Below are 26,853 nucleotides of genomic sequence, written 5' to 3' on the forward strand. Positions count from 1 at the left end.
GTCCGTGAGACTCTTATCTCCAATAAACCTCCAGAAAAACAGAAGTGGCTCAAGTGGTGGAGCGCTCGCCTGGAGCTGAAGAGCTGAGGGACAGCGCCAGGCCCAGAGCTCGAGCCCCACGACCGACCAAAAAAAAAAAAAAAAAAGGCAACCTCAACTAACGTGCAGCCACCAAGCAGTTGTCTGTGGGCAGGGGTGGGGAAGGAGAAGGATCGGCAAGGGTGAGAGGAAGGTTCTAGAAGGATAGGTGGCTATGCGCATTTACCTCAACCAGCACCTGCCACAGGCTTCCTGCAGAGGCCACAACTGACCAAACGTCCATTTGAAATGTGCCATGTTAGTTATGTGCCAATCCTACCTTAAAATTCTTTTAAAAAGAGAGTAGAGGAAGTTTCTTTGTGAGGGGAAGAGCTCTCCTCAGTCCAGCCCTCACATGGGGGGAGCCCAGCCCCTGCGGGGGGGGCGGGGGGCCCAGCCCCTGCGGGGGGGGGGGGCCCAGCCCCTGCGGGGGGGCCCAGCCCTCACGTGGGGGGAGCCCAGCCCCTGCGGGGGGGGGGCCCAGCCCCTGCGGGGGGGCCCAGCCCCTGCGGGGGGGGGGGGGGGGGGCCCAGCCCCTGCGGGGGGCCCAGCCCCTGCGGGGGGAGCCCAGCCCCTGCGGGGGGGGGGGGCCCAGCCCTCACGTGGGGGGAGCCCAGCCCCTGCGGGGGGGGGGGGGCCCAGCCCTCACATGGGGGGAGCCCAGCCCCTGCGGGGGGGGGGCCCAGCCCTCACGTGGGGGAAGCCCAGCCCCTGCGGGGGGCCCAGCCCCTGTGGGGGGGCCCAGCCCTCACGTGGGGGGAGCCCAGCCCCTGCGGGGGGGGGCCCAGCCCTCACATGGGGGGAGCCCAGCCCCTGCGGGGGGGGGGCCCAGCCCTCACGTGGGGGGAGCCCAGCCCCTGCGGGGGGCCCAGCCCCTGCGGGGGGGCCCAGCCCTCACGTGGGGGGAGCCCAGCCCCTGCGGGGGGCCCAGCCCCTGCGGGGGGGCCCAGCCCTCACGTGGGGGGAGCCCAGCCCCTGCGGGGGGGGGGGGCCCAGCCCTCACATGGGGGGAGCCCAGCCCCTGCGGGGGGGGGCCCAGCCCTCACGTGGGGGGAGCCCAGCCCCTGCGGGGGGGCCCAGCCCCTGCGGGGGGGCCCAGCCCTCACATGGGGGAAGCCCAGCCCCTGCGGGGGGGGGGGGGGCCCAGCCCTCACGTGGGGGGAGCCCAGCCCCTGCGGGGGGGGGCCCAGCCCTCACATGGGGGAGCCCAGCCCCTGCGGGGGGGCCCAGCCCTCACGTGGGGGGAGCCCAGCCCCTGCGGGGGGGGGGGGGGGGAGTGCTGCTTCATCTACCTCGAGTCCCCGGGGGCTAAATAAGGACTGGAGAGGACACTCAAGGCCCTCTCCTCCCATCAGGCCCCGCCAGCTCCAATAAGCAATAAGCACTGGTTTCTCTTTCTGGAACCTTCTGCTCACATCATGCGTGCACGCCACCTGTAGGTCTGCTCCTTGGTTCAGAGCCTCTACCCGAAGGGGCCGTGCTGCAGCTGAGGCTGCAGAAACCAGCGTGAGCTTAGAGCCAGCGCCTCACCCCCACAGGCTCCCACATGCCACGGGAAACCCAGGAACCACCTCCCGGCAAAAGTCGGACACACACCTGCACGGAGCCCGCCAGACAGCACTGTGCCCTCCCCCCCAGCACCGACCCCCACAGCACCGACCCCCAGCACCGACCCCCACAGCACCGACCCCACAGCACCAACCCCCAGCACCAACCCCACAGCACCAACCCCCAGCACCGACCCCCACAGCACCAACCCCACAGCACCAACCCCCAGCACCGACCCCCACAGCACCGACCCCCAGCACCGACCCCCAGAGCACCAACCCCACAGCACCAACCCCCAGCACCGACCCCCACAGCACCGACCCCACAGCACCAACCCCACAGCACCGACCCCCAGCACCGACCCCCACAGCACCGACCCCACAGCACCGACCCCCACAGCACCGACCCCCACAGCACCGACCCCCAGCACCGACCCCCACAGCACCGACCCCCAGCACCGACCCCCAGCACCGACCCCCACAGCACCGACCCCCACAGCACCGACCCCCACAGCACCGACCCCACAGCACCGACCCCACAGCACCAACCCCCAGCACCGACCCCCACAGCACCGACCCCCACAGCACCGACCCCCAGCACCGACCCCCACAGCACCGACCCCACAGCACCGACCCCACAGCACCGACCCCCAGCACCGACCCCCACAGCACCGACCCCCAGCACCGACCCCCACAGCACCGACCCCCACAGCACCGACCCCCAGCACCGACCCCCACAGCACCGACCCCCACAGCACCGACCCCCACAGCACCGACCCCACAGCACCGACCCCCAGCACCGACCCCCAGCACCGACCCCCACAGCACCGACCCCCAGCACCGACCCCCACAGCACCGACCCCCAGCACCGACCCCCACAGCACCGACCCCCACAGCACCGACCCCGACAGCACCGACCCCGACAGCACCGACCCCACAGCACCGACCCCCAGCACCGACCCCCACAGCACCGACCCCCAGCACCGACCCCCACAGCACCGACCCCCACAGCACCGACCCCCAGCACCGACCCCCACAGCACCGATCCCCACAGCACCGACCCCACAGCACCGACCCCCAGCACCGACCCCCAGCACCGACCCCCACAGCACCGACCCCCAGCACCGACCCCCACAGCACCGACCCCCAGCACCGACCCCCACAGCACCGACCCCCAGCACCGACCCACAGCACCGACCCCCACAGCACCGACCCCCAGCACCGACCCCCACAGCACCGACCCCCACAGCACCGACCCCACAGCACCGACCCCCACAGCACCGACCCCCACAGCACGGACCCCACAGCACCGACCCCCAGCACCGACCCCACAGCACCGACCCCCACAGCACCGACCCCCACAGCACGGACCCCACAGCACCGACCCCCAGCACCGACCCCCACAGCACCGACCCCCACAGCACCAACCCCACAGCACCGACCCCCACAGCACCGTGCTCTCCCTGAACAGGTGCTACCGCAAAGCTGGCAGCCACCCCAACCCCTGATGAGTCTCCAGCTCCAGCAGAGCCACGGCATCCACGGGAGGGGCAGGCGCACCCCCACGGCGCCCACCTCCCGCAAGCAGGGGGTCCGCGCTCCAGGCCGAGAAGAGCCTGACCTCTGCAGAACGCGGGGCGCAGCCACCGTGTGTGCTCCACGCCACGCTCAGAGCCCCCCTCCCCCGTGCCACGGCCGGGTCCAGCTCAGCTCAGCTCAGGGCCCCAGCCTGTGAGGAGCAGGCATGTCGCGGCGCGACTCCCTCCGGTGGGGCAGATGCAGGGCCAGGCCCCCGGGCCCGCGACGGGAGGGAGCGGCTGCAGGTGCCGGCTCCCGGGGGTCCCCAACTGCAGCACCCTGCAGGCACGGGGACCTGGTGCGGCCACTGTCCCCTCCCATGTGACACAGAAAAGCTGGCACGAGGACAGTGGGGGATCAGGGTTGCTCCTGAGTCACCCAAGAGCAAGCGAGACAAAGCCAGACACTCAGGAGCAGGGGCCGCGCCTCGGCCCACGGCGGGGGGGGGGGGGGGGGGGGGAGGGGGGAGGGGGGGGGAATGGGCAGAGGCCTGGGCGTGCAGTGGCCCGAGCCCACTGTGGTTCACTAGGACACTCGTCACCGAGAGTCAACGACCCGGTTCCTCTCCCCGTCCTGCCCCCGGTGGCCCCCGGCCATCGTATTCTGTGCCAGGGCCCCCACTTCAAGCACAGATTGAGAATTAGAGGACAAGACGCAGCGCTGTAGAAGTAAGTCGGTGGGTGCAAGTTCACTAGCGCTGACTCTCCTGACCCCGGGCTGATGTGCTTCATCTCTGCTGCTGCCCGTCCGTCCACTCGGACCTGGCCGGCTCACGAGACGTGGGCGCGGCGGCGGTCACACGCCTGAAGCCAGCAGGCCCGGCTCCCGGGTCAGTGCTCTTCACAGTGCCCACTCAGCCCCGGGCACGCTGAGCAGCAGGGCGTGCGGGCGGGCAGAGAGACAGATCCCCTTTTTGCCGAAATGGTGGGACATAGAGCTTAAAGCAAAAAGAAGAGCATGTCCATGCTTCCGCCAAGCTACTGTAATGCTCACGCACACTGAGGCGGTTGCCGTCCTCAAGCCCCTGACCTGGCAGGCCTCAGCCTGCCTCAAACCCAGCCCATGCCCTCGCCTCCTGCAGTCTGGCTCCATGACTTTCTCAACAGTTTACTGTCCAGGCTCCGGTGGCGCACGCCTGTAATCCCAGCTACTCAGGGGAATGAGATTCTGTCCTAAACAAAAATATCAAGGGTTGGGCGGTACTGGAAAGGTTTCTGCTTTTTGCTTTTAGCACAGTTTCCCAAGCCAGCCTCAAACTCAGGATCTTCTTGCCTCCATCTCCCAAGCACTGGAATTACAGGTGTGCTCCACCACCCAGTCAGGCTTTCTTGTTCTAGAACCCATTAAAACAACTGCAGACTGCACAAGCCAAGTGTGCCCGTGGCTCATGCCTATAATCGTACTCAGGAGACTGAGATCTGAGGATCTTGGTTCGAAGTCAGCCTGGCAGGAAAGACCATAGATGACATGTTTATCTCCAATAAACTCAGAAAAAGCCAGAAGTGGTGCTGTGGCTCAAATGGTAGAGCACTTGCCTTGAGCACCAAGAGGCTCAGGGACAGCGCCAAGGCCCTAGTTCAAACCCCAGGACTATCAAACAACAACAACTGCATAGCTATCAAACTACAATGCGCTCCCCGCACAAACCTGCCGAGTCCTCCTCACCCACACGCGCACACGCTTCGGGTCACAGACACAGCCCTGCCTCCCAGACAGCCCTGCCTGCGTGGCCCCAGAGCACACTGCGCCCGGGCGAGGCGGGGCTGGGGAAAGCAGGTGAGCAGAGCAGCCCCTGCAGGGCCGGCAGCACCGTTTTCCTCACCCTGAACCCACATTAAGGAGCACCAGGAAGCCCAGAGGCTGAGCTGAGAGCTCCCGACCAGAGGGACCCCCGCTTCCTCCTCGGCCCCTCTGGGGCCCGGCCCTCTGCCTGGGACGGATCCTTTAGTCCTAGGTTGGTGGGGACAGGCACGTGGGCCGAGACCGCAGTCACACTCACACGCACATGCGCACATGCAGACGCGCAGACAGGCTGGGGGGGGGGGGGGGCCTTTGCCCGGCCGAGGGAGGCTGGGTCTCCAGAGCGCCTGGCCCCAAGGAAGAAGAGGCTCCGCTTGCAGAAGCCTTTGAGTTCCTGATTCCCTCAGTCTCAGCCTGTGTCCACCTGTGCCCCCAAAATGGGCAGGAGCACCCCTCAGTGGGGCGGTCCCGCTACCTCCCCTCCTCGGGCCTCAGCTTCACCAAGGGCAGGGACAGCCTCCAGGAAGTCTGCCCCCAGAGCGCCACTGGGACCCGGGGAAGCCACCCACAGCCAGCTGGAGGGGGTCCCCTGGGGGACCCAGGGCCCTGCCCTGCCCTGCCCTCAGGGCTGCCACCATGGAGGGGAAGCAGCCCACTGCAGGGGGAGCCCCGGGGGGCAGGGAGCCTGCTGAGGCCCACGTGGGCCTGCTCCTGCATCTGCCACCTGGCTTCCCACCAGGCGGGAGGGCTGGCACCTGCCCCTTCCCTCCAAGTTCAAACACTGGTGGGACCGAAGCCCTGGCTCTGGCCCCAGACCCCTATCTTCCCAGAGGAGCACTGAACGCTGGGTGTGGGACGCCCAGCTCTGACAGCTGAGAGACGCCTCTGGGTGCGCCCCACGGCCCCATCAGCCCCAGCCCTGGCCTCCTGCTCTTGGCTTCCGAACATGCGGTGCAGCCTTTCCTGACCAGATACCCCAAAGCCAGGCTTCCTACTAGCAAAAACCAGTTGGATTCAGAAGGGGCTGCTTGGGCTGGGAAGGGGGTTCAGTGGTAGAGTGCTCACCTTGCATGCATGAGGCCCTAAGGTTCCATTCCTCAGCACCACATAAGCAGAACAAGCCAGAAGTAGAGCTGTGGCTCAAGTGGTAGAGCGCCCGCCTTGAGCTGAAGAGCTGAGGGACAGCGCCCAGGCCCAGAGTTCAAGCCCCACCACTGACCAAAAAAAAAAAAAGGCGCTGCTTTCTTTACTAAGCAATTCTTACCAGGAGCTCCACAAACAACCATCCTTTTTTCTCAGTAGTAAATCAAAGCACAGAGAGGTCACCTAATTTGCCGGAGGCCACACAGCAGGGCGGGGAGTGTAGAAGCCTGGCCCGAGGCCTCTCCAGCACCCGGCCATTCTCCACAGCACAGCAGAGCACAAGCCTGGCCTTGAAGGCGCTGGCCCCGGGCGGGCGGGGCCGCAATGCCCGGGTGCCGCACAGAGGGTGTCTTTGAGGAGGCCCAAGAGCAAGTGGGAGTTTGCAGGGCAGACCAGTGGGGGGAAGTGGCACAAGCAAGGGGGGGGGGGGGGTCGCGGGTCGCAGGTGGGGGAAGGGCTTGGAGGTAGAGCCCAGGCCCAGGCGAGACTGCGTGGTGAAGGCCCAGCAGCAGGAAGGAGCGGAAAGGGGGCCACCCCACCACGCTGGTTGATGGGACAGGAGGAGGCGGCGTTCGCGCACCGAGGCTCTGAGCATTCGCGCACCGAGGCTCTGAGCACAGACGGACACCGTGCATCCATGGCCAGAGGCCTCCAAGTTCCCAGGATGGGGCCTCGCCCTCCCCGTGGCCCTGGGCTCGTGTGTCCTGTCCTGACAGGGCGGGCTGTGGCCCCTCGCAGCTACATGGCGACCGCACCTCATGCGTGCGCACGGTGCTGCCAGGAGGGCCCGGTGGGGCGCACTGGGGAAGGGGCGGCCCCAAGGGTGTCCCCGCCAAGCACAGCTCCCCATCACTACGGAAACGCCCGCAACACCGGCACGCAGATGCCAGCTTCCCCCCTCCGCCTCCCAGGTCTCCCGCACCCTCAGGCCTGCTGGGGGTTCAGGCGTCAAATCCCAGACAGATCACCTGGACAGAGCGCACTGGCCTGGGCGCCCCTCAGGGCAAGTGAGGCCCAAAGGACCTGGGGGTGCAGCAGGGAAGGACGTGTTTTCTGGGGTGACAGCAGCCCGCACCGTCTGGGGGTGGAGCGCCCTGCAGAAGGCAGGTGCAAGGGTGGGCCCCTTCCCCGCGAGTTCCCCAGCACGCCCGCTGGGGATGGGCCGAGAGCAGCAGCAACAGCAGGCGGCTGCCTCCGAGCCTCGCAGCGCAGCCGGGGGCCCGCGCCCCGACACCGACACCACAGTCCAGCTGCACCCCCACAGCATCTCAGACACGAAGCCCAGCGCAGCCAGCGGCCCGCGGGGAGCACCCCCACCCCCACCAGCTCCACCTGCACACATCCCCACGCTTGCCTGTTTCGGGGGCCGCTGTGTGCCCCCCATCGAGCTGGCATGAGGGGGCAGGGACGGTGTGCCAGGCATGTGCCAGCGCTGGCTCCACCCGAAAGCTATCACCAACTGAGATTTTCCATCAACGTAGAACGGGCCCGCTGCGAACAGGAGACACAGTCCTCCGTCTGCGACAGGGACCAGCACCCTGTCTCTGTGCTCAGTCATGGCCACGGCCTCCCACCCCGGCTCCACTCTCAGCACAGCCGCCGCGGGCCGGCCGGTGGCCTGCCGGTGGCTCTGGGGCAGCAGGCGTGCACACCAGGGAACGGGCGGCATGACAAGCCCTCAGCTCTCACAAGAGTGCAAACTCCCAGGCAACGTCCCTCACACTGTCCATGTCAGCACCAAAACTTTGTTAGGTTAGTGTGTGTGCGTGCGCATGTACGTGCTGGTCCTGGGATTTGAACTCAGGGCCTAGGCATTGTCCCTGGGGGCTTTTGCTCAAAGCTAGGATTCTACAGCTTGAGCCACAGGCTCCAAGTCTGGCTTTTTTGGTGATTAATTGGAGATGGGAGTCTCCTGGACTTTCTTGCTCCAGCTGGCTTTGAACTGGGATCTCACATCTCAGGCTCCTGAGTATCTAGGATTACAGACAGGGGCCACTGGCACCCAACTCCAAAACTTGTTTTTAAAAGCCATTTACATGCTGTTTGTATCACTATCAAACTACATACTGTTTACATTAAGGTGGAAACATTACCACAGAGCACATAGTTTTACTGCAGCTCAGTCATGCCCAGTCACTGCCACTACGCAAGGCTGTTCTATGGAGCAGACAGCAGTCGCGTCAGAAATACCTGAACTATGTGGCCTGCAAAGGCAAAATCATTAATCCTCAGATCCTTTACAGAGAATTTGGCTGCCTTCTGAAGTTTAGACTTGAGAAGTAATGAGAAAAGGTTAATCATAAAAATTAAACTTTAAAAAGTATGTCAGAGCCGGGCACTGGGGGCTCACCCCTGTCTTCGTAGCTACTCAGGAGGCTGAGATCTGAGGATCACAGTTCAAAGCCTCTGGGGCAGAAAAGTCTGTGAGACTCTCATCTCCAATGAACCACCAGAAAACAGGAAGTGGAGCTGTGGCTCAAGTGGTAGAGCACTCGCTTTGAGCTGAAGAGCTGGGTGAGGGACAGAGCCCAGGCCCAGAGTTCAAGCCCCACGACCAACAACAACAAAAAAGTATGTGAGAACTCAGAAGGTGTCTCGGTGGTAGAGCACTTGCCTTGCATGCATGAAGCCCTGGGTTCGATTCCTCAGTACCACATAAACAGAAAAATCTGGAAGTAGCACTGTGGCTCAAGTAGTTGAGTGCTAGCCTTGAGCAAAAAGAAGATCAGGGACAGTGCCCAGGCCGTAAGTTCAAGTCCTGGGACTGGCAAAAAAAAAAACAAAAGCAAAAACATCATAAACTAGGCACCCGTGCTCCTGTCTGCAATCCCAGCCACTCAGGAGACTGAGATGTGAGAATTGTGGCTTGAAGCCAGGCCTGGCAAGAAAGTCTGTGGGACTGGTATCTCCAAGTATCTACCAAAAATCCAGAAGTAGACCTGTGGCTCAAGTGGTAGAGTGCCAGCCTTGAGCAAAAAAGCTCAGGGACAGTGCCTAGGCTGTGAGTTCAAGGCCCTGGACTGGCAAAAAAAAAAAAAAGCAGGTCCTTACAGTATATGAAGGCTATCACCTGACTCATTAACATAAACAAAAGTATTAACTGAGGACTCAGCCACAGTGCCAAGAGGAAGAGGCAGGATTTCAGTTTAAGGCCAGGAAACACAAGCCTTTATCTCAAAGAACATGCCAACATGGTGAAAGGCACAACTTCTGTTTCAGCGCTCAGGAGGCAGAGGTAGAAGATCATGGTCTGATGCTAGCCCAGGCAAAAACAACAAACCTTACCTGGGAAAATAACTAAAGCAACAAGTGCTCAGGGTGTGGCTCAAGTGGTAAAGTACTTTCTAGCAGCATGAGGCCCTGACTTCAAACCCTCAAAGCACAAAAATCAATCAATCCCATCAGCTGTAATGATCTCAGACCCACGCTCCTAAGGTGCTCCTAAGGTGATAGAAAGTCCAGCAAAAATTGGTAGGATGGCCTGGCGTTGGTGGCTCATGCCTGTAATCCTAGCTACTCAGGAGGCTGAGATCTGAGGATCGCGGTTCAAAGCCAGCCCGGGCAGGAGAGACCATGAGACTCCTATCTCCAATAAACCACCAGAAAACCGGAAGTGGCGCTGTAGCTCAAGTGGTAGAGCGCTGGCCTTGAGCTGAAGAGCTGAGGGACAGCGCCCAGGCCCAGAGTTTAAGCCGCACGACTGACCAAAAAAAAAAAAAAAAATTGATAGGATGGTGAGCATTTGCAAGTGTTGAGAAGCAACTGGCCACCAGGCAAACTATGTTGCCCATCCTGCACCTTGGCAAAGCCAGAAGCTGGTGTGTGCAAGCGAGTCCGCGCAGGGCTCACCAGGGGCAAGCCCCGCCAAGCTCAGTAACAACAGCTCTAAGGGAAATCCACCTCTGCTTTCAGGGCCACTGCCCCCCAAGCGATGTGGGGTGTTGTTTTCGTTGTAAGCCACCTGTGGGTAGCTACTTCCACTCCGTGTCGCCCTTCCGAGGGCCTAGACAGCACTATGGCACCACAGACGGCAACCACGCCGCGCCACTCCACAGCGCTCAATGCCGGCCAGCGGCCGTCTATGCTTATTTTCATTTGTTTTGGGATTTAGAGAGACAATGGGGAGGGGGGAAGACTCAAACAACCTTTCCTACTGTCCAGATCCCTACCAATGCTGCCCCTTCTCCCCCATTCTGCTTTGGGTGCTGCCAGGACGGCTCTGCCAGGCCGGTGGCGCTGCACCCCTGCCTCGAGGGCAGTGTGTGGGCTGGAGCTACAGAAAGGCAACTGAGTAACCAGAGCTGTGCCAGCATCCGAAGCCCTACATAGTCAGGAAACTGAGATCTGGGGACCACAGTCTGAAGCCAGCCTAGGCACACAAACCCCAGAGCCTCTTCCCTCCAATTAACCAGTGCGTGCACGCGCACACGCACGCACACACACGCACGCACACACACACAGAGCAACTTATCTTGGTGGCTACTGTCCAGTCCTCCAGCCTGCCAGCGGCATTTTTCCCCACACGTCTGTGAAGCAGGTAGATTTTCTGAGTACTAATTACATCAACCTTTCTCTGCGTGGTCTCTGAGATCTTATGATTGTTAGCTGAGTATATCCTTCCCCGGGGAAGGCTGCTGCATCTTAAAAGCAATTTCTCTCTCTCCCTTTCCCTCCCCCCTCTGCCTCCCTCCTCCCTCCCTCCCCCCTCTTCTTCCCTCTCTTCCTCTCTTTCTCTCTCTCCCCCCCTCTGTTCATCACCACTGCATCAGTGCACCGAGGGATCCTGAGTAGGCCAGGAAGACTGAAACCTGTCAGCTTCAACCTCGGAGCTCCAAGGAAGGGCGCCTGCCTTCCCTTCCTCACAGGGCTTCTGCTCCACACCCCATGTCTTCCTGGTTTGTTTTGTTTGGGGGGGGGGGGCGCTCTAGAATTGTGGGAAATTATGCAATGGTATCCTGTACCTGCCCATTGCTGACAGTAAAGCAAGAGTGCATCACAAAACCACAGTTAACTATCTACAATCTCTCCCCAGGAGTAATACCACAGTTAACTATCTACAGTCTCCCCCCCAGGAGTAACACCCCTACCCAGAAAAAAGGGGAGAGGCTCCGCTTGTTTATTTCGCGCCTGCTTGGCACCAAGCAGCTCCCCGTGGAGCCTGCGTGCAGGGAGGCGGCCTCGGCCTCCCTCTGCAACAGGACAGCAGACGCGCAATGCCATCGGCCCAAGGACTAACAACTGAGACCCAACTACAGAAATGTGAGCCCGGGCCTCCCTGCAAAGCCCATCTGTGCACGACTTTTCTTTCTTTCCAGCCATCTTCCTTTATTTGAAGGTGGGAGGAAAGCCCAGAGGACCACACATCACCCGACAGCTGGAATGAAATTATCTTCTCCACAAGACACCACCTTGTGGGCTGGAGCTGGCGTGGCCCTGGGGCAAGCATGGCATGGGGGAAAAGTCTGGCCTAGGAGGGGACAGCAGCCCAATAGCCCTGGGAAGACCCTGGGGAAGAACAAGGAGCCAGCATGCACAGACACCCACCTCCCCCTCCCCCCCCCCGCCCCCCCAGCACCTGGCAGATAAAGGCTTAGAGACAGGAGGAAGTCCGCTGCAGGCTGCCCAGGAGCGACCCCGAAGGCAGAGAGCTGGCATGCACTCCGTCGTCTCAGGGGTTCACAAGACAGGGTCCGGAGACCAGAGGGCATCAGGCAACCCAGAGAGCAGGCTCAAGGCCTTGTGGGGACCCCGCAGGAGAAACCCACCCAAATGACTCCAGCCTGAAGGCCAAGAGCTAGGGGGAGGGGCGTCCTCCCTGACCTGCCAAGCCCAGGCCCCACGAAACCTTAATTCTTACCCCATCCCTCACCGGGTATCCTCAGGTTAGGCACTACTGGAACAATGGAGGGGGTCACAACCCATCAGCAAGAAAAGAACCAGAGGAGCGGGGGACTCAGTCCTCAGCACCCAGCTGGTCCCAGAAGAGCTCTGCCCTCAACTTCTAGTTCAAGTGAACCTATGACTTCTTTCTTTTGTAGGTCCTGGGGCTTGAACTCAGGGCCTGGGCCCTGTCCCTAAGCCTCTTTAGCTCAAAGCTAGTACTCTTACCACTTCTAGTTTTTTCCTGAGTAGTTCATTGGAGGTCGGAGTCACAGGGATTTTCTTGCCCTGGCTGGCTTTGAACTGCAGTCCTCAGATCTCAGCCTCCTGAGTAACTGATTACAGAGACGCCACTGGTGCTGGCTTTGGCTTCCTTTTTTGACCCTAGTCCTGTGACCTGGTGTCTCTGCCGCTTGCAGCCCCAGGCACACAGATGTGTCCAGGCAGCAGGCAGTTCCCACCCCTCCCACCAGCTCTCTACTCTCTGCACAGGCTCTGACCAGTCATGCATCCACCCTGGGACCACACAGTAGCCGGAAGCTGCGTCCTGTGGCAGGCAGGCCCACTGCCGACAGAGGGAGGGGCGTGCTCTGGAAAACCAGGAGGCAGAGCTGGGTGGCTGCTCACTGCCCAGCACGACCAGCGGCAGGCAGCCCGGGCTGGGCCCCGAGAGACCCAGCTCGCTAGGATGGGGTCCCACGGCAGCTGTGGGATGGCCACAGCCCCATAGGGGGAGGACAGGAGCCAGTGCCACCCCTGCACTGTGGCCGTGGGTGCCAGGGGCCGCCGGACACAGGAGGGTGCTGCACAGCCAAGAACCTGGAGCAAGGTGGGGCGGAACGAGGGTGCAGGGGAAGCAGGCATCCTGGCAGGGAGGCGGCGGGAGGCGGCACCACTCACGGTCAAGGCTGCCATCCTTCTTGAGTTCAAATCCAGGCCAAGAAGACAGTACAGTATGGTGACCCAGGCAGACAGCGTGGAGTGATGCACCCCAGAGGCACCGTGGGGCCCAGGCAGCTTGCCTGACACAGCAGGTGAGGTCACTTCCTCTTTCTCAACAGGGCGGGCGGGGCCCACCACTCACCAGGATGGAAAACCTGTGCACAGCAGTACACACCCACACAGGCAAGCACGCGAGCGCGCGCACGCACGCACACACGCACGCACGCACGCACACAAGGGGCACGGTGCAGGGCAGCTGGCTAGCACCACCCAGCCACAGGCAACTGCTGAAGACAGAATGCTCACGTCTCCACTGCTCATCCTAATGCAAGTACAACCTGCCAAGTGCACCCAACTGCTGGAGACCCGTCTCCAGTCACCCTGGGAGGGTTCCCACCCTCTGCGCTATGGGCTGGGCCGGCTGGGGATCGGCTGCTTCTGGAAAGGCCTCCCTCCCAACTTCTGGCGGTAGCCATCACCTCTCACAGTGGGGCGGGCCGGGACAGTGGCCTCCATGGTGCAGAGGCAGGCCCACTGTGGAGGACGCCCCACCTGCCCCCCACCTGTGGCCACAACAAACGGGCCCGTTCCCCCTCATTTCCTCTCATCTCACACTCAACCCCCAACGCCGCTGCCAGCACAGGGCGCAGGAGGGCAAAGTTCCAGGGTGGTGCGGGAAAGGCCTCAGAGGCCAGGGAGGAGAGCAGCCGGCACTCACTCAAATGCCCAGGCAGAAGCGCCCCGAACACGGAAGCCAGCGCGTGGCACCCGTTCACACAGCCCTTCCGGACACCCGAGCCTCACGGCGAGCACACAGCTCGCTTCTGTCACCACCAGGCTGCCAACACAAGCTCGGAGGCGGGGGGCGGGAAGGCGGCTAACCACGCTGAGAGCCGCCCAAAACCAGGAGGGAAAGAGGCTGTGGGAGAAGGATGGCTTGGGCCTCTCAACTAACCTACCGGGAGGAGCCAGGCCCTGAAACACAGGCCAGTTTCAGGTCCCCAGGAGGGAACACAGGGGAGATGGGCAGGGCCGCCAGGCCGCCTGCCCCCATCAGTCACCTGCAGTCACCTCTGCCCACAGGAGGCGCGGGGACTCGGGGGGAGGGCTCAGGGCCGACCACGCCCACTGCACGGCCTCGGAAGCACAGACCCGCCCACCGCCAAGCCGGGTATCAGGAGGAGGTGAACGAGCCACAGGAGACCCTGAGCCCACAATAAGGGCCAGAGGACTGTCCGAGGGCGACAGCAGGCGCGTGCAGAGTCTGGGACCTGGGGCCATCTGCCCCACGCTCCCCTCCCCCCTCCCCAGGCTGCCCTGCCAGCTGCCCCGCTGCCCCGCTGCCTTCAGGATGCGAAGCTCCAGGGCAGCGCAGGCCAGCACAGCACCCAAGAACAAGCAAATCAGCATCCACAGGGACGTCAGCCCGCAACACGCTCTGCACGAAGGGGACCTGGAGAGGCCCCGCAGACACCCTGGTACCGTGCGCCCATCTGCGTGCCACTAGCCCGGTGGCCAAAGCTAAGGACAAACCACGCCACATGCTCTGCCGACCCCGGAAGCAGGATTAAACTGTGGAGCTTCCGGGGAAGACCCAGAAGATGGCATCAAGAAAACCTGACACCTCCGAGGGAGGGCTCCAGGTCCATGGGGAGACCATGCTGAGGGGCGTTGGCCCTCCGCCCCAGTTTCATAAGACATTTCCTATCCAGGCTAGCCTCTGTTTGGGCTGCCCCCCGACACACACCTAGCACAACCCTCCCTCTGGGAAGAGGTGAAGATGGGGCTCTGCCAGACATCCACTAACCCAGTGCTCAAGAAACCATGAACTCGCCGGCTGCCATAGCTCACGCCTGTCACCCCAGCCACTCAGGAGGCTGAGATCTGAAGATCTCGGTTCAAAGCCAGCCTAGGCAAGAAAGTCTATGAGGCTCTTATCTCCAATGAAGTACCAGAAAACCAGAAATGGCACTGTGGCTCAAGTGACAGAGCGCTGGCCTTGAACTGAAGAGCGCAGGGACAGTGCCCAGGCCCCGAGTTCAAGTCCCAGGACTGATGAAAAAAAAAATTCCCTCAATGGCTCCTTCTGCCCTCCCCTACAAAAGAACCCAGCACAGGCCACCCAGAGGTCAAGAGTTGGTGTGCGTAGAGGGTGGAAGGTGGGCGATGGGGCCACCAGGACCTGGAGGGGGACTCCAGACCCCCTTCTGGGCTCTAAAGCACATGCACCGGCTACTGGCCAATCATGGCCAGCCCCAGCCAACCTCCTGTAAAACCACACAGGGCACAGGAGTAACCAAAGTCAGCAGCAGCCACACAGCTAACCAACCACAGGAGGGTGTGTGTGAGCATGAGAGCACGTGAGGGTGTGTGTGTGATACATTTTATCACACAACAAAAAAGGCCAGAGTCCTGGGGAAGCCAGGCTCCTGGAAGGGGTGTTTGTGCGGTGAGGATGGAACCCAGGGCGCTGTGCTGGCTAGGCAGGAGCTCTACCCACCCAGCCCGGAGGAAGGAGCATTAAACACCACATCCAGGTTCACAAACATGCCAGCTCTGCGCTCAGCAGGGTCTTGTCGGTCAGGGATAAAAGATGTCAGCCGAGAAACAAAAAGGGAAAAACAAAAACAACCTTGAACATCCTTCTCAGCTAGCACACAGTATGTCAGGGACAAGTTGAATGAACATCTCTAACCCAAAAACTGAACATCAAACTGCTGCAAAATGCAAAACACGTGTGTGTGTGTGTGTCTGTCTGTCTGTCTGTGTGTCTGCGTCGCCATCCTGGGGCTTGAACTCAGGGTCTGGGCACTGTCCCTGAGCTTTATCACTTCAAGACTAGCAGTCTATCACTTGAGCCACAGCACCACTTTTAGCTTTTTGGTGGTTAACTGGAGAAAAGAGTCTCACAGACTTTCCTGCCCAGGGTAACTCTGAACCCTGATCCTCAGCCTCCTGAGTAGCTAGGAGGGCAGGCGTGAGCCTCTGGCACCAGGGTCTGAACTCAGGGCTGCCTGTCACTCAGCTGGCACTCTACCGCCAGAGCCTCAGCTCAGTGTTGCCACTGGTTATTGTGGAGATGGCATCTCCTGGACTCTTTGGCCTGGGTTGGCTAATCTGGGTCTCAAACTCCTGAGTAACTAGGATGACAGCTGTGAGTCACTGGCATCTGGGTAAAACACAAAACGTTTTGAGTACCCAATCACACTGAAAAGCTTTCAAACTTTAGATCACTTCAGATTATAAGCCCTCCCCTAGCCTTTCGAATTAAAGATAATCAGTAAAGAATCTATGAAAGTTAGGCTGGGAAGGTGGCTCAGTGGTAGAGAGCTTGCCTTGCAGGCATGAGGCCCTGAGTTCTATTCCTCAGCACCACAGAAGCAGAAAAAGCCAGAAGTGGTGCTGTGGCTCAAGTGGTACAGCGCTAGCCTTGAGCTGAAGAGCTGAGGGACAGCGCCCAGGCCCAGAGTTCAAGTCCCACGGCCGACAAAAAAAAAAATCTATGAAAGTTCAAAAATGCAATTAAAAAAAAATAACCTTCACACCGACAGTACCGCTCGCCCCAAGGGTTTGGATGAGGAGCTGTGGCTGACCCAGGCCTGGGACCCAGGCAGGATGGTGGGAGGCCTCCTCTGTCCACGCCTCTCACTGGGGGCATGGGAGCCCCCAAGCAGCCAGCCAGGCTCTGGCCATGTGGCCACTGAGGCCCCCACCCCCGTTTTTTCACTGGCTCCTGCCTTCCGGGCCTGGACTCGTGGGGGAGAGCTGTGGATGCCCAGCACTCAGAACTGCTTCCCCTGCTGCTACCGCTGCTGGCCAGCACTAGCCCTGTCACAATAGAAGCAAGGGCAGCAGGCCCTTCCTGTGTTGTACAAGTTCTAGACACGCAGACAGCAACCTGCACTCTGCCATCAGGAACCGCACGGAAGCCGCAGCTGACAGGACCTGTTGTCAGGCTGTGTGCCCTGTACTTGCTTCCTGAAGACGGAGGCAGGAGTTCAGGAGGCCAGGGGCTCACAGACAGCCTACGCAGCACAGCAAGACCCTGGCTCACACAAACCTCCCTATCCCCAACACACAAATGGGCTCGCTGCAGGAAAAGGAGATGGTGAATGGTTTCAGAACGAAACCACCATGCACTGAACTAGGAAAGGGTCCCAAAATGGAAGCTGTAAGGAGCAGAGGGCTCTCAGCAAGAGGTAACAAAGGCCGAATTCTCAGAGACAGGGGTACTGAGGAGGTCACCCTCAGATGTACGAAGATGCTCTTTTGGTGACAAGTTTTCTTCTGGCAGTACTGAGGTTTGAACTCCCGGCCCTGGCACACTAGCAGGTGCTCTACCACTTGAGCCATACTCTCCGCCAGTTTCATTTTTCACTATTTTTCAAATTAGATCTTGCTTATTTTTGCCCAGGCTGACCTGGACTGCAATTCTCCTATTTATGCTTCCCACATACCTGGTGAACACGCACGCACCACCAGGCCCAGCTTTTTTTTTTTTTTTTATTGAAATGGGAGCTCAAGAAGTTTTGCCCTGGCTGGCTTTGAACCCCCGTTCTCCAGATCTCAGCCTCCCCAGCAGCTAGAATTATACATATAAACTACAGGTGTTGGTGACTAACTGTAACTGTAAAGACATAACTAGGTTAGGAATAGCGTCTGGCTTTGACTTTTTCCGGTTACTCCAAGTTTGGCATAGTAAAATTGTACCCATGCACTCAAAAACAGCTGCAACCACTGGGAGGGACAAATGCAAACCACAAGGAATAGAAATGCAAAGCACGGGCTGGGGATGTGGCTTGGTGGCAGAGTGCCTGCCTCGCACGACTGAAGCCCTGGGTTCCATTCCTCAGTACCACAGACACAGAACAAGCGGGAAAGTGGCTCCAGTGGGAGAGTGCTAGTCTAGTGCAAAAGCAGTTCAGGGACAGTGCCAGGCCCTGAGTTCAATCAAGCCCCAGGAAAAGAAAGAAGGAAGGAAGGAGGGAAGGAGGGAGGGAGGGACGGAGGGAGGGAGGGAGGGAAGGCAGGCAAACCCTTCAACGTGGAAGGGTAGTAGGCCAGGGATTCCCTGGGCTCAGCCTCCGGCAGGGCACTCCTTGGGGGGGGGGGGGGGGGACATCTTGTTCAGCCACTCACTTTAGGACCACCTGGTACCTAGTCAGGACAAGATTTTGATTCCCTCATCTGAGACAAGAGACAGATTGCACTGATGTCTCTTCAAGATGCATCAGCTAACTTTTTGGAGCAAAGAACTAATCGGCCAAGGCTCCAGTGGCTCACACCTATAATCCTAGCTACTCAGGAGGCTGAGATCTGAGGATTGAGGTTCAAAGCCAGCTAGGGCAGGAAAGTCCATGAGACTCGTATCTCCAAGGAACCACCAGAAAATCAGAAGCGACACTGTGGCTCAAGTAGTAGAGCACTAGTCTTGAGCTGAAAAGCTCAGGGACAATGCCCAGGCCCAGAGTTCAAGCCCCACGACCAAGTGAAACACAAAACAAAACAAAACAAAAAAAACCCAGATGGTCCACCCAGTACCTGGCACATAGTAAATGCTCAGTAAATGACAGCTAGGCACGGGTACTGCCCACCCAGAGACCACCACAGGACACAGAGGGCGCCATGGCCACCTGTGGGTTTTGGGAAAGGCTCTAATGAGCCCTTGGCGCTTCCCTCAACTCATCTGGAGGCCCCTGTTCCCCAGTCCTGCAGATACGTCCAGGAACTCTGCCAAAGTCCCAGTGGCAGACACAGAGCTTCAGCTCCATCTGCCTGGCAGTCCCCAGAGGCCATGACGCATGGCCCGATGTGACCCTTCCCCTTACCGCTCCATAGAACCTTGGGAACTGGGAAGCCACAGAGCCCAGGACCCTGCACGGCCAGACTCTGGTAGCAAGCTCGAACAGTAACGCAGCGGGCACGGGGGGGGGGGGGGGGGGGGGGGGGGGGCCAGACTCTGGTAGCAAGCTCGGACAATCACGCAGCGGGCACGGGGGGGGGGCCAGACTCTGGTAGCAAGCTCGAACAATCACGCAGCGGGCACGGGGGGGGGGGGGGGGCCAGACTCTGGTAGCAAGCTCGAACAATAACGCAGCGGGCACGGGGGGGGGGGGGGGGGGGGCGGGAGGCCGGCCTCCCTCAGCCTGGGTTTGCACTTCAAAGCCCCCCAGAGGATGTAACAGTGTTCCAAATACTACTCAGCCTCACCTGTAGGCCCAGCTTCTCAGGAGGCTAGGGAAGACTGCTTGAGCCCAAGAGTTCAAAGCCAGCCTGGCCAGCACAGGGAGCCCCACCTCCACAGCACACACACAGCTCCCACAAGGCCCACTCGGGAGGTGTAGACAGAGCCTGTCACTGCAGCAGAGCCCCAAGGGCCACGCCCAAGACCTGCCGGGATTCCCGCCCCTTCCAGCTGTCCCCTCACCCCAGAACTGTCTGCAGACACTGGACACACAACGCTAAGGTCCCTGGTCCACCTCTCAGCTCAGGTATACTCAGTTTGTGCCCCTCCCTAGGAGGCTGCCAGTCCCCAGGAGGGTGGGGCAGGGCAGGGCCTCCCCAGGGTGCAGCCTTGGCTGGAAGAGGCTGCTCAGCTGAGGCCCAGCTCCCTTGGGGAGAGGCTCAGGCCAGGCCTCCCAAAGCCCCGGCACTGGAACACACACCACACAAATCCCGGGCAGGCCCACTTCCCGGGACCAGCACGCAGCTCAGGAGGAGCCCTACTCAGAGGATTCATGTGCAGGGTAATAAAGTAAGGGGTTCTGGATGGGCAAACTGTCAGCCTGCACCCACCAACCCAAAGGGCATACTGTGCTCCCAAAGGGACTGGGCAGACTCATGATTGCAGAAATATAAAGCTCGACTCTTACCCACAGAGAAAGTACCCCACCCCAGGGGGAGGTCTGCAGGGGGGAGTGGGCAGGAGCCATCCTCCCCCCCAACTCCCCTGCAGAGAGGGCAGGCTGGAGCTCTGGGAAGATGCTCACAAGGCGCTCTATCACCTAGCCCGGAGCCACAGCTTCATCCCCTCTCTGGAGCCCAGCTGACCGGTGGACCTATTCCATCTGTCTTCAAGACCGAGGCCTTCCCACAGGCTGCGCTTGGGACAGTCCCTCAGCCTCCAGACCTCCGCCAAGACAACATGCTACCAGGACGACAACACCTGCATCATGACAGACCAAAGAGCCCACCCTCGGGGGATGGGGAGTCCTGACTGGTTACCTCTGCTCTTCCCCCTCCATCCTGGCCATCATAGAACAGGGAACAGCGTAGGGCAGGATCAGAAGAGTTCACGTGCCCAGGCTTTGTGTCCTCTAACATAGGCTGCAGAGTCAGGGGCCAGTGATTTTTTTTTAAGGATTCATGGCATTTTAAGTTAACATCAAAAGCGCTAGCCAGGTGCCAAGCAACTCAACCATGCTGCAATCTGAGAATTTGGGTTTAAAGTCAGCCCAAGCAGGAATGTCTATGAGATTTTTTTTTTTTTTTTTGGTCAGTTGTGGGGCCTGAATTCTGGGTGTGGGCACTGTCCCTCAGCTCTTCAGTTCAAGGTTGGTACTCTCCACTTGAGCCACAGTGCCACTTCCAGCTTTTTCTGCGTATATGGTGCTGAGGAGTCGAACCCAGGGCCTCATGCATGCAAGGCAAGCGCTCTACCACTGAGCCACCTTCCCAGCACCATCACTTTATGAGACTCTTCTCTCCAATTAGCCAACAAAAATGCCAGATGCTGGTGGCACACACCTGTCATCCTAGCTACTCAAGAGGCTGAGATCTGAGGATTACAGTTCAAAGCCAGCCAGGGCAGGAAAGTCCATGAGACTGATACCTCCAATGAACCACCAGAAAACTAGAAGTGGCACTGTGGCTCAAAGTAGTAGAGCAACTAGCCTTGAGCTGAAGAGCTGAGGGACAGCGCTCAGGCCCAGAGTTCAAGCCCCACAACCAACAACAACAACAAAAAAAAAAGCCAGACTGGAGCTGTGGCAAATGGTAGAGCACCAGCTTTACTCAAAAAAGCCAAGAAGCGCACAAGAGGCCAAGTTCAAGCCCCAGGACGGGCATACACACTGGTACACATGTACACACACACATACACAGAGCACTCTCACTACACAGAGCACTCTCACCGTGAAGCAGAAAGCAACGCAAGGCTAGGCGCACGAGAAGCTGCCAGCAGCCTGTGCAGGCGGCGCTGGCCCCGCGTTCTGCTGCTGCAGGCCTCAGGTGTTCCCAGCCCCGCGGTCCAGCAGCATTCTCCTGTCAGCACGATCGCAGGGACGGTGCACCCAATCTCAACTTCAGCCTGTGTGGCAGGCAGGCCTCTTTTCCCAGGACACTTGCACCCAGTGGAGCAAATCCCAACGCCAGGTCCCTGTGTCCTGAGAATGGTAGCAGCAGGCTGGAAAGTGTGCTGAGAGTAAGGCCCTCGGGAAAACACGGCCTCCCTGCTTCTTTTCTGACCCACTCAGGACAGTGGCCCCACCCCACCTACACCTCTTCTGACACCATCTACCGTCAGAAACCCTGTCACTTAAGAACACGGGAAGCCCCTAACTTTGGGCCAGCCTCATACTGCGTCAGCAAAAAAAAAAAAAAAAGCACAAAAGTACCTTGTCATCTCCTGGCCACAGGACACCTTATGCAGGCCGGTGCCGACCATCAGCAGCTGCTGGCTCTGCCCCAAAGCCCCCAGCTGGGCTGTTGGGAGAAACCTGAACACCATTACAGGAGCACGCACAGCGAGGCGCATCTCTGCTCAGAAATCTATTTCTGAAAAAGTTTCCCTAATGGGCTGGGAAGGTGGCTCAGCGGTAGAGTGTTTACCTCGCATGCATGAAGCCCTGGGTTCAATTCCTCAGCACCACATAAGCAGAAAAAGCCAGAAGTGGCACTGTGGTTCAAGTGGTAGAGCACTAGCCTTGAGCTGAAGAGCTGAGGGACAGCGCCCAGGCCCAGAGTTCAGGTCCCATGACCAAAAAAAAAAAAAAAAAATTCCCATAATCCATGTTGCAGATATTTAACACAAGTGAACAGAAAATCTAGGATGATTCGTGTTAGCCTCTGCTGCGCCTCCTAGAACCAGAAGCTGGGTCTGTAAGAAACCTTGTAGGAAAGACACACTAGTTCCGGATCACTCTGCAGACACCGGGCCTGCAGGCCATCCAAACCAAGCAATGTCTCAACCGGCAAACTCAAATTCCTAGAAGGGCAAGCGATCCTCCTTGCGCTTGTGTGTGCGTGTGCATGTGCGTGTGTGTGTGTACGTGCGCACTTGTGCATGCGTGAGTATATGAGAGTGTGTGTGTGTGTGTGTGTTTCTCTGCAGGGCTCTGTGGCGCATCTCCTGAGGTCCCTGATGCCTGAAGAAGCAGGAAGAGGAAGGTAGCTCCTGAGATTTCTGGCTCTCTGGCTCCAGAGCCTGACATCAAAGGCTCCTGCAAATCCCTTTTCTCCAGAACCTTCTCTATGGAGAAAAGGGGTCATTGCCTGGCGCAGGAAGCCTGCTGCATAGGCAACCACGACCCCTCCACTGTCTGTCAGACAGTCTCAGAAAAGCTCACCTGCTACCACCAAGGCACATCCCTGGTCACCAGCTGGAGAGAAAGTTCTGTGTTAGACCGTTCTATAACTGCAATTCCGGGGATACAGCGGCCAGTCACCAAGGCTTCTTGGAAACTAAGGGCTCACATGCAGCCCCCCAGGAGGCCCAAGGAGGCCACTAAGACTCAGAGAGTTAGAGGTGCTAAAGGAAGCGAGCCCAGCGCCTTGGCAGCTGAGAGGGTAAGAAGGCGCTCTGGAAACTGTGCTCTTCTAGCAAAGGCAAGGCCTAGACTTCCAGGGAACTCAGGGAGCAGCCTTGTCCTGCCCGGTGCTTGCGGAGTCTCCACTTCTCCCCACAACCTCCCTGGAGGCCGAAGAAGCATGCACACGGTGTTGGGAGAGCCTGCCACCATGCAGGGTGCACACGCGCGCACACGCGCACACACACACACAAAGTTGTCATGACAGCTCGGGAACCCGTTAGATGCTTTTCAAAAAGGAGAGTGAAGGATTTGCTGTATTACAGATTGGCAGAAATTACTCCCTCTCAGCCTGCTGTGGTGCAAATTCAAATACTCCAGAGATTAAACTTTAGAGCCGAGACAGCTTTTCTCCTGAGCACTCCATGGTGGGGCAGGTGGGACACAGCCCGCCCGCAGGGTTACACACCTGGTATCAGCTCGGCGGGCGCGACACTGATTTTTCAGCAATAGATAGCTAAGTTTGTTAACCATAATTGCATGACCCTAAGGTAAGCATTACATGACATAATTCTCTGTCACTTCTCTCAGAAGAGGTTTAATTTTAGTGTTGGCTCTTCCGCCCTGTCCCCGTTTTTTTTTCCTCTAAGCATCTTAGCTGTGTGTCAGTTTCCCAGTGGTGGAGTTCCTAACTGGCAAGGCAGACAGGCAGCGGCGCAGCAGCACCCTCCTCTCACTCGCGTGCACCCAGACACCGTGCAGAAGCGCAGACACGGGGCTCGGGCCTCCTCCGCCAGGCTCCGTCTCTGAAAGCTAGCTCCTGTCCGAGGAGCTTCGCTGGGTTGGTGGCTGGCACTGATAATGGCAGCATTTAAAGGGAGGTACTTTCCTCATCACTCACAGTCAGTGACCATCTCCCAGCTCCGTCCACCACACAGACATCGGCAGGACTCTCCCACAGCCACCGCTAGCGTCCCCCAAATAAGCCACGGGAAACGTGAACTCCGTGCTGTGGAACATCACCACTGCCCGACAGCCCTCAACACTTTCATGTGTGCTAAGATCCAGAAACTAAGGTCTGTTCCCTCCTCTCCCACCCCACTCCCAGGAACCCTTCAGGTGAGAGGTGTGCACACACTGGAGCCCGAGATGACTGTCACAGCTCATCTACAACATGGTGGCTGCCTGCTCTACCAGGAGGCATTAGGAATCAGTGCTACCAGCCCAGCAACCTCTCGGAGCCTGGAGAAAGGCAGGCAGGACACAGACTTGAAGCGATGGTGCTCTGGCTCCAAGAAAGATGAAAAGGCACTGCAGCTGCTTTCCCTCCCTTTTCAGTCCTGGAACTGCAGCAAAACCATTCACTGCAGATAGGCCCTTCTAGAAGGGTTTACAGTCTCTGCCTGCCCCACCCCCAAAGCCATAACAAAAATGTCTATAACGTTTGTTGAATTACCTTGGAGTCAATCTTCCATTACTATTAACATTACTGTTACTATTATTATTACTGTTGAGATAGGGTCCTGCAGTGGAACGCCCCCCCCACCTTCTGCTTCTTCCCCAGAATGCCCTGAAAACATGCAGGTGCCACCATGCCCGACTCTCAGGAGGCAATCTTTTTCTCATTTGGCAGCACTGGGGTTTGAACTCAAGGCCTTGAGCTTGCTAGACAGGCTTTCTGCCACTTGTGCTGCACCTCCTGCCCTCTTGGAATCAATCTTCATGGGTCCTGAAGACCAAGAAGAAGGGCAGCACTATGCTCCAGCGTCCAGGGCCTCACAAGGATCACCAAGCCTGTGCAGACCACATGAACGACCTTACCACCAGCAAAGGAAAGCAGCCAGCTAAGAGTCACCAGCAGCGCTCCTGCTCCTCCAGTGAGAGAAACCTGGGCAACCTGGCCAAGCCGCAGACAAGCCTGCTTCCATCTCAGCATATTAAAAAAGTGATCTCAATGGCCACTTCCTGGTCTCCCAGCAAACCTTCCCTTCCACCTGGATGGCCTGCGTCTTCCTATTGTCTGATGCTGCCAGGGGAGAAAAAGGACCCCTGCCCCCACTGCCAAGGCACCGGGGAGCCAATGGAGGGTCACCCGAGGGGGAGGGGGAGGGGGAGGGCTCTCCACCCACAGTAGCCTTGGCAAAGAGCTCCTGAGACAGGGACCCCCTGGAGCTCACCCTGACCCTCTAGGAGGTCTAGGTCACCACCAAGCGCCAAGCTGCGAGCCCCAGGTGGGAGAGGAAGACGGCGGGAGTGGGGTTCCTGGGAGGATGGCAGAGAGAACAATCATCTCTAATTGACAACCAAAAAAAAAAAGAACAGAACAAAACCCGTCCAGCTCTGGCTGGGTCGGGGCTGGGAGAGCACCGAGGCCCAGAAAGACAACAAGAAGGCTCCGGCCCTGCCCGGGACCCAACCCCTTTCCCGAGGCCGGCGACCCCGGGCACAGTCCCAGGGCCGGGGTGGGGGACGCTCGGGGACCCGGACCCTCAGCTGGGGACAGGCGAGGCCGGGGCTCGCGCAGGAGCCAGCAAGGAGCGTCCAGTCGGGGAAAGGGAGGACGACCCCTCTCCTGACGCCCTCCTCCGCACTGAAGGGTCGGGGAGCCCCGGGGCGCCCCGCAAGTCGCGCACCCCCGGACACCAGTTGCTTCGCGGGCCGCCTCGCTCCCCTCCCCCCCGGGAGGGCTTCCTGGGGGCGGGGGTCGCCTCGGGTCCCCCGGGGGCGGGGGGCGGGCGACAGCGGTGAGCTCCGCGAGGAGCGACCGAGGGTCGGCCGGCCGGGGCCGGGGAGGAGGCAAAGCTCGGGCTGCGGTCCCCCGCCGGCTCCCCACGCCCAGGCCGCACCAAAGCCTCGGCCTCACGTAGGGAAGGCCGCCGGGCGGGCCGCGCCGGCTCCGGCCCGGGTCCGGGGGCGCGGAGGCCGGGATGGCAGCGGGCCCCCCGGGGCGGAGCCCGGCGGGCGAGGGTCCCCGAGGAGGGGGGAGGGTCCCGAGCGCACGCGGCCGCCGTCCCGGCTCCGGGCCGGCCGAGGGCACTCACGTTGCTCTGGGAGTCGATGGCCTGCAGCAGCCGGTCCCTGATCTGCTGCGGGGACGCCGGAGCCGCTGTCATTGCCTGGGCGAGGCGGGGGGGAGAGGCCGGGCCAGCGGGCGGGCGGGCTGCGGTGGGGACGCGGGTCAGTCACTCGCCGGCCTCCGGGAGCGGAGCCGCATGTTCCCCGCGGCGCCAGAGGAGGTGGGGGCGCGCGGGGTGGCGGAGAGGGGAGCCGGGGCCGGAGCGCGGGCCCGGGCCGCCGCCGCCGCCGCCGCCGCCGCCGCCGCCGAGGGAGGAGGAGGAGGAGGAGCCGCCGCCACCGCCGCCGCCGCCTCGAGAACCAAACTCCACTGAGCAGCCCCCGCGCGGAGCACGCTGGGTAACTCGCGCCGCACGCAGCGTCGGCGCCACGCTGAGGAGATTGGGAGATGGGGGGGGGGGGAGGAAAGGCCGGAGACGCCGGGCTTGGGCGGGGCCCGCGCGCGCGCGCCACGCCCCGCGCTTCTGCGCAGGCGCCGGTGGGCGCGCGCAGGCGCCTTGGCCCGGACCCCCCGCCGCCCGACCCAGAAGAGCCGTTGGGTGGCGGTTGGGCGGGGCAACGGCCGGCGTCGGAGGCCCCGCCCCCGGGCGGGGTCGGCCGAGGGGAGCGCGCGCTCCGCGTCGGGGAGCCCGGACGCTCCGGGGGGCACCGGCCTCGGGCTGTGGGCGGGGGCGGAGGTTCCCCGCGGCGTCCGTGACCGCAGGGACCCGGGAGGGCGGGTGGGGGCCGCGCGGCCTCGAGCGGGGCCGCGGGAAACGCCCACCTCGGGCACCTCGCCCAGCCGGGTCCGTGAGGCCCGACTTCCGCCCCGGGCCGGGAGCGCTGGGCGAGCCGACGCCGCGGAGCCGAAGGCCTCCCTCCGGTCCGCGCCGCGCGTCTGGCGGCGGGGAGGGGGCTGGGGGCCCGGGGCCGGGGCCCGGCTCCCCGGAGAGAGTCGCCCCTTGTCGGGATCGTCACCGGACGGAGCCCCGGTTGGGAGGGGCCCGCGGGGCGGCGGCCACCGGCCTGGCACTTGGCCGGGGGCGGGGCGGTCCGGCCACGCGCGGAGCCCGCCCTCCCTCCCTCCGCCCTCCGCGATCGCCCTCCGCGATCGCCCTCCGCGGCGCCCGGCGCACCAGCAAAGT

At 60.8% G+C, this 26,853-nt stretch overlaps 1 protein-coding gene across 2 annotated transcripts in view; it reads right to left on the bottom strand.

Annotated features, from left to right (window-relative positions):
- Med26 (mediator complex subunit 26) overlaps positions 1-25,920 on the bottom strand; it is a 33,323-nt gene extending 7,403 nt beyond the window's left edge. The window contains exon 1 of one of the 2 annotated variants that reach the window (XM_042670710.1): positions 25,696-25,920. In XM_042670710.1, the coding sequence (XP_042526644.1) occupies positions 25,696-25,767 (72 nt within the window). In that variant the 5' untranslated portion in view covers positions 25,768-25,920. Of the gene's footprint in view, positions 1-12,866; positions 12,929-25,695 lie in introns of those variants that run through there. The other variant, XM_042670711.1, reaches the window with a different exon arrangement.
- Positions 25,921-26,853: the final 933 nt, after the last annotated feature.

This window comes from Dipodomys spectabilis, unplaced genomic scaffold (assembly GCF_019054845.1).
Source record: "Dipodomys spectabilis isolate Male_0828 unplaced genomic scaffold, ASM1905484v1 ptg000573l, whole genome shotgun sequence".
Lineage (NCBI taxonomy): Eukaryota > Metazoa > Chordata > Mammalia > Rodentia > Heteromyidae > Dipodomys > Dipodomys spectabilis.